Below are 17,782 nucleotides of genomic sequence, written 5' to 3' on the forward strand. Positions count from 1 at the left end.
ATACCTATGGACTAGCTATTGGGAAGAGTACTGTCCTTGTGTCACGTTTGCTAACAACTGTTCATGGGACAAATCCAAAAGAAACCTCTTGTCTCCAATTTCTTTCCCCTAGTGCTCAAAATGCTTACTGGAAAAAGTTATCCTCACTGGATGCGAGGAATGTTCTCTTCAGTCCTAGAATGGACTTTTACCACACTGCCATCCATTGTGGCTCTAATCAAACTGCCTAGCAAGTGACTGGCACTCCCAAGTTCAGGCCTAGAATAGAATCTCAAGAAAAGGGTTTGAATTCTTAGGAAAACACAGCAGAAGAGGAAAAAGCTTAACCTATGAGGATTTGAGAATAGAAATTAACTAACAATTAGTATGTGACAATCAGAAACCAAGTATATGACAGAAAATCATACTGGGTAGAGGAAGCAGATCTATCTTTCTGAGTGGCTTTGTAGAAAAGGGAAGATCTGAGTTTGGCAAGATAGCTCACCTGAGAGGCTTTCTGCTTGTGATGCATGTGACCTAGGTTTGAACTCAGTCACCATGAACTGGGAGAAGCTTTGGTGATGTGGTCTTCCTCTCTCTATCTGTCCGTATCTGAAAAAGTCTGCCCTATGTAGTGAAGTCAGATGAAAAAAACAACAGAGGGAGTCCGGTAGTAGCACAGCAGTTTAAGTGCACATGGAAAAGCGCAAGGACCAGTGTAAGGATCCAGGTTTGAGCCCCCAGCTCCCCACCTGCAGGGGGGTCACTTCACAGGTGGTGAAGCAGGTCTGCAGGTGTCTACCTTTCTCCCCACCCCGTCTCCCCCTCCTCTCTCCATTTCTCTCTGTCCTTACAATGACGGCATCAATAACAACAACTACAAAACAACAACTACAACAATAAAAAAAACAAGGGCAACAAAAGGGAAAGTAAATATATATATATAAAAAAAACTACAAAGAAATAAACAAAGGTTAAGATTTATACTTCATTCTATAGCTCGTAATTTGTACTTACCTCTGTCCAAAGCCTGCCTGAGCACATTATCAAATCTTCCCCAGGATCAGCACTAATAATGCTTCTCTTTCACATGGATTTATTATTTTGTTTTCTTTTTAATAGAGAGAAACTGACAGTTGGAAACAGAGATACCTATAGCACTGCATTACCACTCACGAAGCTTTCCCTTGGCAGATAGAAACTGAGTGCTAGCTTAAACCTGGCCCCTTATGCATGCATGTCACTCAACTTGGTATACAGCTGGGCCCCTCGCACAGATTTTTAAAAGTACTCTAACTCCATTTTCACCTTTGCTTTTACTAACTGAACGCAGTGCATTTCTCATTCTTGCATTTAATAGAAGAATAGTGGTAGGTGTAAACCATTATTAAAATTATAATAATATACCAGGAAGGTGTCAACCAAATTGATTGAAATTATCATCATTGATGGAGTCAATTATAATTTTCACTAACTTAAAAAATATTTATTTATTTATTTTACTTTAACAAGAGGGAGAAAGATACAGTCAGAAGACAGATATCAGAGTTCTGCTTAGCTCTGGTTTATGGTGGTGACAGGGATTAACCCTAGAATCTCAGAGCCTCAAACATGAAAACTTTTTTTTTTTAATATAGCCATTATGCTGTCTCCACAGCTCTCAACAGCAAGTACCGCAGGGTAGGTGCATATAAAATTATGAAATATTATTATAAAATATTAGGTGATTCATTTAAAATGTAATACAATACAGGAAGAATAAAAATTTATTTTAATCAAATTAAAATAAGAAATAAAAGACCACAGAGCCCCAATGATAATCCTGGTAGAAAAAGAAAGACTGCTTTAACTTTTTTTTAATTTCCAAAGTATTACTTATTTTTCTGTTCTTGTTTACTTTTAAAAGAGTATCCTAATATACTTGCTCTTGTAAAGTACTTGTGATTACAGATAAAATGTCTTACAGAATTTTAAACACCAATTAAAATATCAGAATATCAGTGCCAAATTTGATTTTAATAAAGTTCTTGACAACATGAAAATTGTTTCATTGATAATGCTGACTTTTAAAATATATCAGAGAAATGAAATGTAATAAAATTATTGCTTCCAAAGTTAAGCTAGCACAAACTATACAAGATAGAATTGAAACAAAAGCAACTGTACAAAATTGGTTACATAATCATATTTTTTCCTTCTTTCAGCTTCTTATATGCCTTTACAAAGCTATCAATTTGTGATCTTTAGCTGGAAAAGATCCTTCCATCTTGCTATTTAAAGTTCTATACACCTATGCACTCGCAGATATAGCTTACTTAAGGATATTCAATATATTTAATCACAGGAATAACTTTATCACACAGTAAGCAGCACACTAAGTGCCTGATAACCTTTATACTAAATTTTATAGGTATCTTACTTTGACAGATAATACTTAAAATGTATATTTATCACAATGCAAAACCACAAGGATTTATTTTCATTATTAAAAAAAAATGTAACATTTATTTCACAATCCCCGGAGCTGTAAAACAGCTGATCTTTTAATTTACAGAAACAGGGAAGTAGTTAAAATGTCAAAATATACATGCTGAATGTGGTTTAGTATTTAAGCACCAAAATCTGAAGTTTACAAAAATTGTTTAAACATGTAAGGTGCATTATCCATGGATTACATTCAGTTTAAGGAAAAAAATAGTACCCAAGAGTTCATTAATATTTACGAAATAGTTGAATCTCTTCCAACTTGATTTACAACACAATAAAAAATACTGTTTTAGTTTTTTTTTTAAATATAAGTCATCTAAAACTTAAGCATTGTCTTTTACTGCGAGTGACAATTTGATCATTACATTCATATTTAAGATACTTTATACAAAGTAGGTTAATGCAACTTCAATAAAACAAATGAAAACCCTTAAGTCATTAACAAACATGTGAAGTTAACAAAAAAAGTTAGATCTCAGACATTTTTAAGTACAATTGGGTATATAGTCATTTTGGGTTACTTAGGAACCCATTCAGTAATCAGGACTTTTCTAAATATATCATTATATCTTCAGGCAAAATTTGCTATTAGGCAGTTAGGTGGATTAACATAATCAATTTCCTGATTTACAATTACAAATTACTGTGATATTAAGGCATGTCTTTTTCCAAATCACTTGGTCGATGCTGGTTACATTTTAATAACGAAAATATGTGCCAGCATTTTTCTGCATATACTTACACAATTGTATCAAATGACCTAGTTTATGGAAAAAGCAGCCTGGTCCCTTTGTTTTGTGGAGTTCCATTAGCTTATACAAAATCATGTTATTCACATTGCTAATACAACCCCCAGTAAGCTATAGTTTTGAATACCATCTACATATATATATATATATATACTGTATACATTTTTTAAAAACATGCTTTGTTATGCTTATCACATATCTGATGTAAGTTTTTCTATATTATTTCCAGGTTTTTTTCAGAAGAAAAGAGAAAGATTAAAAAAAAAAGAAAATACATCAGGAGAGCTAGACTATAAAATAACATTGCACACACAACTGGCCAAATATCTTTTTTTAATTTAAAAGATACTATCATCAGAAAGCAATATATAAGAAAGAGAAGTTTCTCCCTAAAACCCTTGTTATCCATGATAGATTTTCACAGCAGTCAGTATCAATACATTTTCCACAATCTGTTCACTTATACAATGGGTATGCTTTTATCATTATGTTATTTACCATGGCAGTCTAGACTCTGTACCTACTATAAGGGAAATACGCTTAGAAATGGGTGATTTGCTCATTATGACTATTTACAAAGATATCTATTTATGTTAGCAATAAATAATCCTGGTATCAACAGAGATTAATGCTCATGCACACACGGAGATGGCTGCATGCTCTTAAAATATTTACACACAGTTTCTCTGTTAATGGTGAAAGTGCACATCCTTCAATTTTCTCCACATTAGTCTTGCTTCTGGGGGATGCATCCTTCCATTTCTACAACTTCAGGCCATCCTTCATATTTGTTTGTGTCCTTATTATTCTTTATATGCTGTTGGAACATGATAATAGTATACAACTTAAGAATCCTTTATAAACTGCTTACCTGCAACAACGTATTTCATGTACATTCATTTTGTTAACACTCATGTCATGGAGGTGCTCATGTAAGTTAATGTTCCAGACAATAAATGAGGCATCTGTGGTATATAGTGGCAGCCCAACCCCATAATAACTAAAAGATCAAAGTTTTACAGATGTTTATTATTATTTTGGCATGGATGACCAAACCCAGAGCCTCATACATGTGAAACATGCTAGTATGTGCTCTAACACTGAGTGTCACCCCAGCTGGCAGATATTTATTTTTATTTTTTTATTAGTGATTTAATAATGATTGACAAGACTGTAGGATAAGAGGAGTACAATTCCACACAATTCCCAGCACCAGAGTTCTACATCCCACCCCACCCCACCCCCCACTGGAAGCGTCCCTATTTTTTTACTCCTCTAAAGTAAAGAGTATGGACCCAGGGTCATTATGGGGTATAGAAGGTAGAAGGTCTAGCTTCTGTAATTGCTTCTCCACTGGACATGAGTGTTGGCAGGTCAATCCATACCGCCAGCCTGTTCCTATCTTTCCCTAGTGGGGTTCAGGGCTCTGGAGAGGTGGGGTTCCAGGACTCATGGGTAAGATAATCTATCCAGGGAAGTAAAAGACCGAAGTCACAAAGTACCCTTTACATTTTATTCTCACACTTTGATTATAATATCAAAAGTTCAATTAAAACTCTTTAATAATCATTTAAAGAAAAAAGGCTTAAAAATGGGCACTGGGAGACAGTTTATTGGGTATAGTATAAACCTTGCCATACAGAAGGTCTTGTGGTCAAGCTCTGGCATTACATGAAAACACCACATTGGGAGGTGCTCCACGAATGGTGGAGCTACTACTGTGTTTCGTCTCTAGTTATCTATGGAGAAAAAAAAAATGAATACAATGTTGACACAAGAGCAGTTGTATCAAGCATGCACAAGATCCTGGGACCAAGGGACCAAGCAGGTGGTTCAGTGAATAAAATACAAAGTGAAGTCCTGTATTTAATCCCTATACCACAGAAAAAGCATAACTAAAATAAAAAAATTTAAAGGACTTAAGGAAAAACTAACCATATGCTACTGCAATATTGTGTAAGAAAAAAAACTCATGTAAATTCTACTTTAAGTTCTGAAATTAACACACTGTCATAGTTATCTCTATCAAAAATGTATACATCTAAGTTGTCACACAATTTGTGAGGACACTGACCTGTTCAAAAGGGCTCTTGGTCTTAATGCCTTTCCCACCACAGAAGACCCAGTTGTCTCTGAAACCAAGATTAGTTATAGATGTACTCCCTAATTCTGCAATGAGCCGTCGTGCCTCATCGTTGAGCCTTAAACAGAGAAAAGAAAATTACACTAAGTACAATGCATTGGACATTAACTAAGCAACATTGAGTCATTAAAGATTTTTAACAGGTAACATATAAGAAAAATGGCACTTTAAATAATAGAACATCAACTGTGTTTGCATTAAACTTCCTACTTTATGAATTCTTAAATGACAATAGACATGCAATCTTAGTAACTGATTTTAAGTTTATTCAGAAGCTCCTTTTAAGTATTTTTATTTCATACAGTAATTTCCTTTCACTTCCATTCATCAAATGAAGGTCCTACAATTTGTAGATGCCTTCCAAAGCTAATCCAAGGTCTTAAATTCCTATTATCTTTAGATTAGTAAATATCATTTTGAATATCCACTAAACCTTTTGTAAACCATACTTGTTAATTTATTTTGATTTGGGGAAGAAGGTGGGAGAGACTAAAAAGTTGACTGTACCATGTCTATTTTGTTTTTATCTAATGTGATGCCCAAGATAGAGCCCAGGACCCAAAGCATGTGAGGTATGCACTCAGGTACTGAGCTATGAAGCCACATTCCTGGTTCCTATAATTACATGTAATGATTGTTAGGACGCGTAAAACTTCTCAGTTTTCTGCAAAGCCCTCTCAGATCCAGCCTAAGTCCTCCTTCACCATCCTGTACCAGCACCTGAACATTCCCTTTTCTACACAGTTCATGAATCTCAACTGGACATCTGACAGTTTCAAAATAGTCTATATGGAAAAAAAAACCCACAAAAACAGTAACTGGATAGAATGCCTACCAAGGTAGATTGGCATCTATTTGTAAAATGGTTCCTGCAGTTGATTAATAGAGTCCCCTGGAGGACTCCTTAGCAGGGTGGCACTCTGCCCTTGGTAGTCATTTATCAATGACTTCAAGTTAGAAATAAGAATGACTTTGGAAATGGTACAAGAATTGGATCATGAAAATCTAAGGACAAAATAAGAATGATGACCAAAAGTAGGCCAAAATCAGCAAAAATTGAATTTAGCAAGTAAAAACAAGCATAAAGCCATTTGTTTAGATGGAACAAAATCACGTTCTAAATGGGAAGAAGGACCTGACTTGGCAGTGGTTAAAAAAATGATAATAATAATAAGAGAAGTAGAAGATCGAATGAAAAGATCTGAGAATTTAAATTGACCCAATGTTCATAAACCAAAAATGTGATATGACTGTTTAAAGAAAACTAATGCCATACTAGTCTGCATGAATATTCAAAGAAACGTAATCTCTAAAACGTGGTGAACTAGCATCTCCATGGTACCCTGTCCCAGCCAGACCGCATCTGGAACACTGTGTTCAATTTGGGTACTCATTTTAAGAGAGACAATAGTCTGTCAGGAGGGTAAAACAACCTAGAAACTTATTAGCATGATGCCGGGGTGAAAGAACCATACTACTGAGCCTGGAAAAGAGAAAAACAAAGAAGATAAAGCCAACTGCCTCAAATACGGTACAGTAGAGCAAAAAGGACTAATGAATGCATTTATTGTTTAGTTACTCTATTTATCCAAGAACTGTCTGTCAGGCAGTATTTAGAGACTATCCAGAAAATATAGCATTTAATTAGCAAGCTTTGTTTTATTTCAAACAGAGAAATAACAAGGGTACTATACCCGCAGGAAACGATCGGCAAAGGGGAGCTATTATCCTCCTCAGACTAGAAGGCTGTTTCATGTGACCTTTTAAGATCCCCTTTTCCATTTTAACCTTTCACTTAGGTATGAAATTAACATCATTCCTCCAAAAGAAGGAATGCATGAGCAGAATTTAACTTATTTAAACTAGTATATTCTTTATTAGGTAAACAAAACCAAAATTATTGTAGAGGGAGTTGAAGTAAAACATAGGCATGGTAAAGATATGCATCTACTTATACCCAAACTAGAAATTACCTTCAGTATAGGTGTCTTGGTTTTTCAGAATGGGCTTTTCAAAATCCTACTAAAATACCAATTATAAACCCCAAACTTACTCCTTATCATAGAGAACAGGAATAACTATTTCATAGTCTACCTCTCTTGGCATGAGTAGGAGAATAAATCACTTTTTATAAGGTAAAACCAATAGTTTTAAGTAAGTAAAGGTTACAACACATCAGGAGAATTAAGTAGAATGTCAATTTACATAGAAGACTGGGCATGAATCATTTCCAATTTCCCACAGTTTAATCCTTGCTAAGATATGTGTATATATTTTGTTGTATTTAACGTAGAACATCCATCCTTCAATGTCCATTTCTATGTATAAGACATCATGCTTAGAATTTATTTCACCAGTGCCTAGCCTATTAAAAGTACAAATTCATAACTCTAAATTGAATATACATACAATAAACTCAGAAGCTAAATATGCTGAACAAGTGTGAGAGTATCAAAGTTTAGATTTAAAATTTCAAACTAAACATGAAATGACTTATTTACTGAGAAAAAAAGAAAAAAGTCACTTGTGTTCCTAAAAAGCTGTAATATTTTTCAAGTTTACATACTTGGTTGCTCCATCATCATACGTTCCCATTAAAACAATTGTTCCATCTTGAATAGACTTCAGAAATTCAATAAAAGGGGCCACATCTAATGAAAAAGAAAAGGTTGAAGTATTTTTTAAGTGAATAACTGTTATATTCTCTAATGCTAAAATACCTATTTTTTTCTTCATTGAGGGGGATTAATGGTTTACAGTCGACAGTAAAATACAGTAATTTGTACATGTGTAACATTTCTTAGTTTTCCACATAACAATTCAGCCCCCACTAGGTCCTTCTCTGCCATCTTGTTCCAGGACCTAAACCCTCCTCCCCATCCCAGTCTTTTACTTTAGTGCAATACACCAACTCCAGTCCAAGATCTGCTTTGTGTTTTTCCCTTCTGTTCTTATTCTTCAACTTCTGTTTATGAATGGGGTCATCCTTTATTCATCCTTTTCTGACTTATCTCACATAATGATTCCTTCAAGCTCCATCCAAGATGAGATGAAGGTGGTGAAATTACCATTTTTAATACCTGAGTAGTATTCCACTGTGTATTTATATACCACATGTATTCAGTCACTCATCTGTTGTTGGACACCAGGGTTGCTTCCATGTTTTGGCTATTACAAATTCTGTTGCTATGAACATAGCTATACACAGATATTTTTGAATGGATATGTTAAAATATGAATTTTACAAATCACTTATTTCTAATGCAGAGTATACAAAGGGGAAACAAGTCTTATGAGAAGTTGAAAAAAATTGCTGTTTGTCCCTTTCAATGATTTAAATCATCAATTTAAAATCTCCCACTCCTGTTTATGCTATGTATCATGTGTACCAATACTTCAAAAATGAAATAAAAAATAACAGCAAAAATATGTGGAAGATTGGCTTGTGAGTTCTTTGTAGGCAATTTTAGAGGGCAGGAGAACAGTTCATGGTGTTTCTTAATTTATAGGGGGCATTTGTATGGGTAACTTTCTAAAATGAAGATAAATATCTTGTATGTAATTCACAAAAGGGTCTATAACACAATTACAGAAATGTCTACTCATATATGCATGCACGCAATGCACATTCCCTGGTATATGACCTTCTGGCATATCTATTTACTATAAACTAGGTAGGAAATGAAGATTATCATTAAAATTCAAACTAATTGCATCAAATATTACTTATTCCCCATTACATCTAACACAAGACTCAGGAATATTTCAATTTTAATGTAAAAGAGGTAGATCAGGTACTACAAATCATATTTATATCTTCCAAGTGTGTACAGTGTCAGATTTTCTTACAGTCTCCCTAAATCTAACATTACTCCAAAACTGAGTTACTTCAAATGTATTCAGTTTCTCTCTACAGCAAAGACTTTCTCTAATTGAATTCTATTTTATATTAAAAGCACTTTCAAATCAAAAGATAATGTAATAGAACAGCTAACAAATCATTTTTGATGAAATATAAAGATATAGACAAAAAAAATACTACTGGAGTACTATTTACATCTACCTATGATGAAAACCAGACATTCGAATCAGTTACCTGACTAATTTAAAGAACAGCGTAAAAAAAATAATAATAATTTCTATGTACTCAATTCTGGTAGAGACTAGTTAAGCATTTAGAATCAAATATTTCTGATAGTACTTTAAAATCTATAGTTCTGACAGGTACAACACACAGCATTTTATTATTAGTGGGACAAATGCTAGATAAACTCAGTTGTTTAAAAAACTCTGAAAATTTTTTTATTTTCTAGATTTTATTTATTTAACAAAGAGAAAATAAGAGGGCGTGGGAGATAGGAAGAAAGAGCCATCTTCAGCACTGCTTCACCACTCATGAAGCTTTTCCCCTTCAGGTCGGGACTGGGGGCTGGAACCCGGGTCCTTGTGCATGATAATGTGTGCACTTAATTGGTTGCCACCACCTGGCCCCCTCTAAAAATTATTTTTAGGAATTTTAATTGCAGTTGACTTTTAGGAATGTAGAAGAGATAGGATGGAATAGGAAAGTGAAAGGAACTAATGATAAATTTCCCAAACATGGGAGTCGGGCGGTAGCGCAGCGGGTTATGCGCATGTGGGGCAAAGATCAAGGACCACTGGAAGAATCCCGGTTCGAGCCCCTGGCTCCCCACCTACAGGGGAGTCCCTTCATAGGTGGTGAAGCCGGTCTGCAGGTGTCTATCTTTCTCTCCCCCTCTCTGTCTTCCCCTCCTCTCTCCATTTCTCTCTGTCCTACCCAACAACAATAAAACAACAAGGGCAACAAAAAGAAAAATAAATGAATAAATATTAAAATTAAAAAAAAGAAAGTTTGTGGTGTTCATTAAAAAAAATTCCCAATCACTTATAGAATAGTTAAAATATATCACTCATTGTTTCCCTTCAAGCTGGAGGAAGATTTTTTTTTTTTTCCAGACATATCTCCCTGCACTCCCAGAGTCAGTTCCTCCATCACAAGGCTCTGCATGACGGTGGCTGGCTCCTCCTGTTCCCTAAGGGACTTCCATACAGAGAATATTGCTTTGCAACAAAGTCCAGAGAGTTAGAAAGAAAACCCAACTTTCCTTTTCGCAGATAAGCATCGACTTTAGTAATAACCCTGGTTATCGTTTTTCAGAATTAAGAATCATATGTAACAAGCAACTAAAGAGGTAGCACTGTGGTTGAGTATAGGACTTCTAAGTGTGAGGCCCCAAATAAGGTCCCAGGCACTGTATATGTCAGAGTGATGTTCTGGCTCCCTGTCTTGCTGCCTGTATCTCTGATTACAAATAAAAATTCCTTAAAAAAAATCCGAACTAGGAGGTGGTGCACCTGGTTAAGCACAACCATTACAGTGCACAAGGACCTGGCTACAAGCTCCTGGTCCCCACCTGTAGGGGGAAGCTTCAGGCGTGGTGAAGCAGTGCTGCAGATGTTTCTCCTCTCTCCCTGTCTTCCTTATTTCTCAATTTCATGTTTTCTCTCTCTCTCTCTCTCTATATATATATATATGTATATATGTGTGTGTGTGTTTGTGTATGTACACATATATAGATATATTTGGATATATATACATATATCCATAATTACTTTTAAAAAATCAATAAAAAGGAAAATAATCTCATGTTAAAAAAATCACTTCAGTCACTTAAAATAATTAAATTATATTAACCTTCACCTTACTTACTCTTTTCAAAAACTGCAGACAAGAGCTAATAATAAAACACCATAACTAAGTTAATCTTCCAGCCCCAAACTTTGTTTTATTTCATTTAATTTGTTTCTTCATATGTAAGGGAAATCATATAATGATTCATATTACTATTCTTAATTACATATCATAAACAATTTTTATTTAAAAATCTCAAGTATATACACTATGACTAGTCACCTAAATCTAGCAAAAAGAAATAAAATACAAAATGAATACAAAACATTACTATTCTTTTGTCATGAAAATAACAGTACTCAGCTACATTTTGTTGTGATAATTCATGTTAGTAATAACAGAAATGTTATTACTATGTTATTCATACTTACCTCCTCCCCACATGTCAAAATATTTAGTGTCTAATACTTCTCCTGTTTTTCCTGAAAAAGATTAAAATCATATCAAATTATGTAACTGAAATATATTCTCCACTGTGTAAGACCGAGCTTATCAGATGACTGATTAGAACTAGCAATGATAATTATTTTTTAAAAGACTCACAATATAAACTACATATATCTGAAACCTATTTCTAAAGGGTGATTTTTGTAACATTTATAACATCTCAATGTTAGCAAACAGAAGTTCTTTACAGACTACACATTTTTCTACTTCAAAGTTATATATTTTTCATCATTTTGTGTTACCACCTTCCAGTATTTAAGAATTATCACCAAACACATACAGCTTTTACAAAAGGTAAGACTGAAATGTATCATTAAATTCACCAATTATAAATTTCTCACTTCCTTTTCTTCAAAAATATGCATATTATTATTGCTATCAATTAACTCGAAAATAAGCAACAGAATCTTTTTACATGAAAAAGTGAAGACAGCAAAAATGCAAAAGTGTATGTTCTGTGAGAGTTACCACCACTCTAAACAGCTTTACATGAATATGATACCAAAAAGAGAAGACCAGCAGGAAATCCACAGATTTCACTGCATTTGCAGTTTTCATTTTTGCAAGAATACTTGATATATTCAGGATTCAGTGAATTTACTAACAATAGAAAGGTTATAGAAGAATGTGAACAATACTGAAAGATCAGTTAATTTGTCCTCCAACTACTTCATCCAACAGTTATCATCCTTTGTCATTTCATACACCCTATTCCATGTCAATCTATATTCAAATTACCTTAGGCTCCCAAAACTGGCAGAATGAATTCATTAATATTAGATAGATTGATTCCTGACAACCTCCTGGTAAGCTCTCTCGACAGTGCACAGCAAACTGAATGCTTCCAAGAACACCCCGTGGATATTTTGGAAACCTAGTTGCCTTTTGATTTGGAGGGGTAACACAGATCTTATCTGATTCCTTGAGATAGAACACATTTTGCTTTGGGGCATATAAATATTCACTGACTATATGAACAAATTTAGTAATCCTTACCATTTACCAAGGCAACATTGATCCCTCTTCCAACATTATTCTTGACACCACTCATTAAACTGCAAAGTCAAAAAAATTTTAGAATTAACTACTGAACATAACCATGTAAAAAAACACAAACTAATACAAAAATAAAAGTTGGAAGTAGTATATATCCATACAGTTGTTTATCTCACAAGCCACATTAAATGGAGAAGCAATGTCTTTAAACAAAATAAAAGCTCACAAATAGAAATCTATATGGAAAGGAGTATGGCCAAAACACTAGACAATTTCTTGCTGCTGTGTCAAATTATAAAGTAACATTTCAGAAATTCCTGAAAACATATGAACATTATTATGCACACATTCAGCACCATTTTCTAGGAATCAAACAACTGATAATCTCAAGCCAGAGGTCAAGTGCCACCATACAAGACATACTTTTTGTTCCTGTAGCTCAATAAAACTTGGTTATTTTGTAGGATGGGACTATAGATACATAAATTTACTACAAAATGTATCAAAAGATTTGTAGCACATAATTTCACAGACAATAGAATCTATGCTTTATTATGAATGTCATGTGGTCAGCTGACTCTCATATTGTGTTGAATGATTTTCATAAACTCATTCTCTGTAGCTAGCCTATGATCACAAGTGCTGAATGAGTACAGTTCTCACACACATGTTGGATATTTCACTTAAATAAAAAAGATAAAATGATGAAGTTATGTTAAAAATTTGTAAACCTGGCAAAATAATGAGAGTAATTTGTAATTTTTTAAAAATTATCTTTATTTATTTATTGGATACACTGCCAGAAATCAAAAGGGGTTGGGGAGATAAAGAGGGAGAGAGACAGAGAGACACCTGCAGCACTGTTTCACCACTTAATAGAGATTTCCCCTTGCAGATGGTGACAGGGGCTTGAACGTAGGTCCTTGCACATTGTAATGTGCATTCATCTTTATTTTTATTTAATTAATTAATTAGTTTTTACCAGAGCACTGCACAGCTCTGGCTTATGGTGGTGTGAAAGAATGAGCCTCAGGCACGAGAGAGTCTCTTTGCATACCATTATATTATCTACCTCCTGAGGGCAATATTTTTGAAAACAGTTTCTAATACTGAAAGATAATTTCCTCACTTTTTGTGCTTTTCACAATATAATAGCTACAAACATTACATACTTCTAGTATAATCTACATAATGAATACTTCCACACTTTAAATAATCTAGACTTTCGTCTACAAACTTTTAATAAGTTAAACATTATCAACAGTAACCTCTGTAATGAGCTATATAAGAAACAACTGTGAGTGAAAAAGAAATCATAAAGAAGATACAGTCAAACAAAATTATCTCACAAGGGGGAAGTAAAATGGAAATATAGGTCGAAATTAACAATAAAACAACAAACTATAAAGAATGTGTGAATAAGCAAATAGTTGGAAGATACTAAAGACAGAAACTGACAATGGATTGATTTGGATTCCACTAGTTCATTTTGTTTATAAGAAACTGCCCCCCCTATTCTCTTCCTTTCTCTCCTTCCTTCTTTTATTGTTGTGCAACTGGCAATGGTCTATGTCTAAGCACCAATAAAAGTAATTACTATGTATATCATCTCAGATTGTAACCACTTGTTTGCATACATAGTAAGATATTTTGGAACTAAGCTCTGAGCAAATTCAAGTATACAAAAGCTGCACAGTCACACTGTTGTCTAATAGAATTCTAGAGCTTGCTCATCTCGCATAACTGAAACTTTGTAGTTTTTTTTTTTCTTTTCTGATTTTTTTTATTGGGGAATTAATGTTTTACATTCAACAGTAAGTACAATAGTTTGTACATGCATAACATTCCCCAGTTTCCCATTTAACAATACAACCCCCACTAGGTCTTCTGAATCCTTCTTAGACCTGTATTCTCCACTCACCCACCCCAGAGTCTTTTACTTTGGTGCGATATGCCAATTCCATTTCAGGTTCTACTTGTGTTTTCTTTTCTGATCTTATTTTTAACTTCGGCCTGAGAATGAGATCATCCCATATTCATCCTTCTGTTTCTGACTTATTTCACTCAACATGATTTTTTCAATGTCCATCCAAGATCGGCTGAAAATGGTGAAGTCACCATTTTTTACAGCTGAGTAGTATTCCATTGTGTATATATACCACAACTTGCTCAGCCACTCATCTGTTGTTGGACACCTGGGTTGCTTCCAGGTTTTGGCTATTACAAATTGTGCTGCCAAGAACATATGTGTACACAGATCTTTTTGGATGGGTTTGACCTAAAGGTCCTCACTTACTATTCTCTCAGGATTCTGGAGCACACTATCCTCTGCTTGTATGAGTTGCACTATTTTAAACTGCACATAGAAGTGAGTCCATACATTATGAAAGATAATGCTGTTCTGCTTTATTTCACTTAGTATGATGAACCCTCAGGTTCATTCATGGTGTCTAGATGTTTACTCATTTGCCTGCTAACCAGCATGAAGACTGTTTCCATATCCCAACTGTCGCGAGCAATACTGTAGTGAACACAGGTGGGAAGTACAGAGAACTTTTTCAAGTCCTGATTTTATTTACTCTGGATACATATACCCCAAGTTAGGACTGCTGAACAACAAGATAGTTCTATGTTTTAATATTATGAATTATCTTCTTGATGTTCTTCTACATCAGCTCAATCAAATTACATTCCTACAAGCATTGTACAAAGGATTCCTTAACACACCCCAACACACACACACACCTTTGTAAATAAACACTTACTGGTGACAGTCATTCTAACAGGTGTGAGGTGCCACCTCTTTGTCTTGACTTTCATCTCCCCAGTGATTAGTAATGTTCTGCATGTCTTTATATACCTACTGATCACTAGCATGTCTTCCGTTGAGAAGTCATCTAGATACACAACTTCTTTGCTCATCTGTTAATAGCATTTCTACTCCTAATGCTGTTGTTGCTGCTGCTACAACTACTACTACTTTGGCTAGTGAGCTGTATTAAGTTCCTTATATACTTTGGCTATTAAAATCTTATCAGATATGTGGTTTGCAGATATTTTCCCCATTTGAATGTTAACACTTCATTCAACTGACCATTTCCTTTGCTATACGGAAAGGGGAACATTCAGGTCCTGGTACATGATGGTGGAGGGGGACTTGGGCTGTAGGTGAGAGTGCTTTACAGAAAATTAAGAAATTTTACACATGTACCAACAACTGTATATACTTATACAAACCATTAATTTAGGTCCTTTTACATCATCCTGCAACTGGACCCCAAGGTTATCTTCATAACAGGAAAATGAGAGAGAGAGAGAGAGAGAGAGAGAGAGAGAGGAGAGAGGAGGAAAAAAAGAAAGAATAAAAGAAAGGGAATTAACAGATAGAAACAGAGAAGTTACATAATGACTAAAGGGCCAATACAGCAAAAAGACATAGGAATCCTATCAATATATGTGTAAAGGGCCAGGCAGTGATGCAACTGGTTAAGTGCACACATTATAGTGTGCCAGGACCCAGGTTCAAGCCCCCGGTCCCCACCTGCAAGGGGAAAGCTCTTCACAAGTGGTAAAGCAGAGCTGCAGGTCTCTCTCTCTCTCCACTTTTCTCTCAATTTCTCTGTCTCTATCAAGAAAGCAAGAAAGAAAGGGAGAGAGGGAGGGAAGGGAAAGGAGAAGGAATGAAGGAAGGAAAGAAAAAAAAAAATCCCCAATAGAAGTAGTGGTGTTTTGGTGTAGGCATCAAACCCTAGTGATAACCCCAGTGGCAACCAATAAGAAAAAAAGTTTATATATATGCCAGATAGTGGCCCACTCAGCAGAGCACACATGTTATAATGTGTAAGGATCCAGGCCTGAACCTGTGGGGTGGAAGCTTCATGAGCGGTGAAGCAGTACTACAGGTGTCTCTTCTCTCTCCCTTTTACCTCTCAATTTCTCTCTCTTTAATCAAAATAAACAAATAAATAATAAGTAAAATACTAAAAATAAAAGAAAGGCAGATGAATCACAAGAGAACTAAGTAATTCTGCTATACCCAAAATGTTTCAAAATGAATTTGCTTTTCTCTTTTCAGAAACATATTAGTTAAGTGAACTCCATCATTAGTAAGAAAAAGCAAGTTATGAATAATCAATTAATACTTACGTGTGACTAGAGATCATCCTGGAGTACTTTGCTGTTACTAAGCTCAAGTCTACCATAGAGTAAGGAAAATTCGAAGGCAACAAAGACTATGACTCTGACTTCCCACAAGAGGGCAGCAGCTTATAAATTTTCAAAAACTGGAATTCAGTGAAGGTTTCATCTGTACAGACCAAATGAAATACCCACTTAAGATTTTTAAATGTATAAAAGCTAGTTGCTCTTCCCAAGACAGAATGAAGTTATTTACTATAATTCTTCATGAATACAGAAGTTTCCTCCATACCTCCAAGCAAAAAGTCTAAACTACTTTGAAGTAGTTTTGTTTTAATATTTTATTTATTTATTTGATAGAGACAAAAATTAGGAGGGCAGGGGTAGAGAGAAAGAGACACCTGCAGCGCTACTTCAATACTTGTAAAACTTCCTTCTGGCGGGGACTGGGAGCTTAAATCTGGGTCCTTGAACACTGTAACTTGTGTTCCACCAGCTCTGCCGCCACCCAGCCCTCTTTCAAGTAGTTCTAGCTATCACTGTTTATGTTTAAAGCAGGGTGGATAGAGAGGGGGAGAGAAAGATAAGACACCTGCAGATCTGCTTCACCACTTGTGAAATGGCTCCCCTGAAGGTAGGGAGCCAGAGGCCCAAACAGAGATCCTTGTATAGGTCCTTGCATTTCGTCCTATGTGCACCTAACTCAGTGTGCCACCACCCAGCCCCCCAACTGATGTTTCTAGCCAGGATTTCTAACTAGTGAGAAGTTTTAAATCACCCTAATTTCCATAACATATCTTGATCACATCTATTTCTTCTTGAAATTAGGGCAACTTTATCTTAGTTATCCTAAGAATTGTGCTCTCTCTAACTCAGTTTAGACTTTAATGGACATAATACTTTTTGTTAGAAAGGGCTATCCTAAGAGTTTTTGGTTTTTTTTTCCCCTTTTTTTGCCCTTGTTTTTTATTGTTGCTGTAGTTATTATTGTTGTTATTGATGCTGTCGTTGTTAGATAGGACAGAGAGAAATAGAGAGAGGAGGGGAAGACAGAGAGGGAGAGAAAGACAGACACCTGCAGACCTGTGTCACCGCCTGTGAAGCAATTCCCCTGCACGTGGGGAGCTGGGG

The 17,782-nt window shown here is 35.1% G+C and overlaps 1 protein-coding gene across 3 annotated transcripts in view; it reads right to left on the reverse strand.

The window, feature by feature from the left end:
* Window positions 1–1,976: 1,976 nt before the first annotated feature.
* Window positions 1,977–17,782, reverse strand: part of FAM3C (FAM3 metabolism regulating signaling molecule C) — a 39,367-nt gene continuing 23,561 nt past the window's right edge. For 2 of the 3 annotated variants that reach the window (XM_007525004.3, XM_016189036.2), the window contains exons 6-10: window positions 12,515–12,573; window positions 11,443–11,493; window positions 7,925–8,009; window positions 5,290–5,416; window positions 1,977–4,032 (exon numbers count right to left, since the gene is read on the reverse strand). In XM_007525004.3, coding sequence (XP_007525066.1) covers window positions 3,943–4,032; window positions 5,290–5,416; window positions 7,925–8,009; window positions 11,443–11,493; window positions 12,515–12,573 — 412 coding nt within the window. In that variant the 3' untranslated portion in view covers window positions 1,977–3,942. Of the gene's footprint in view, window positions 4,033–4,813; window positions 4,955–5,289; window positions 5,417–7,924; window positions 8,010–11,442; window positions 11,494–12,514; window positions 12,574–17,782 lie in introns of those variants that run through there. The other variant, XM_060196490.1, reaches the window with a different exon arrangement.

The sequence above is a fragment of the Erinaceus europaeus genome, chromosome 8 (assembly GCF_950295315.1).
Source record: "Erinaceus europaeus chromosome 8, mEriEur2.1, whole genome shotgun sequence".
In the NCBI taxonomy this organism is placed as follows: Eukaryota; Metazoa; Chordata; class Mammalia; order Eulipotyphla; family Erinaceidae; genus Erinaceus; species Erinaceus europaeus.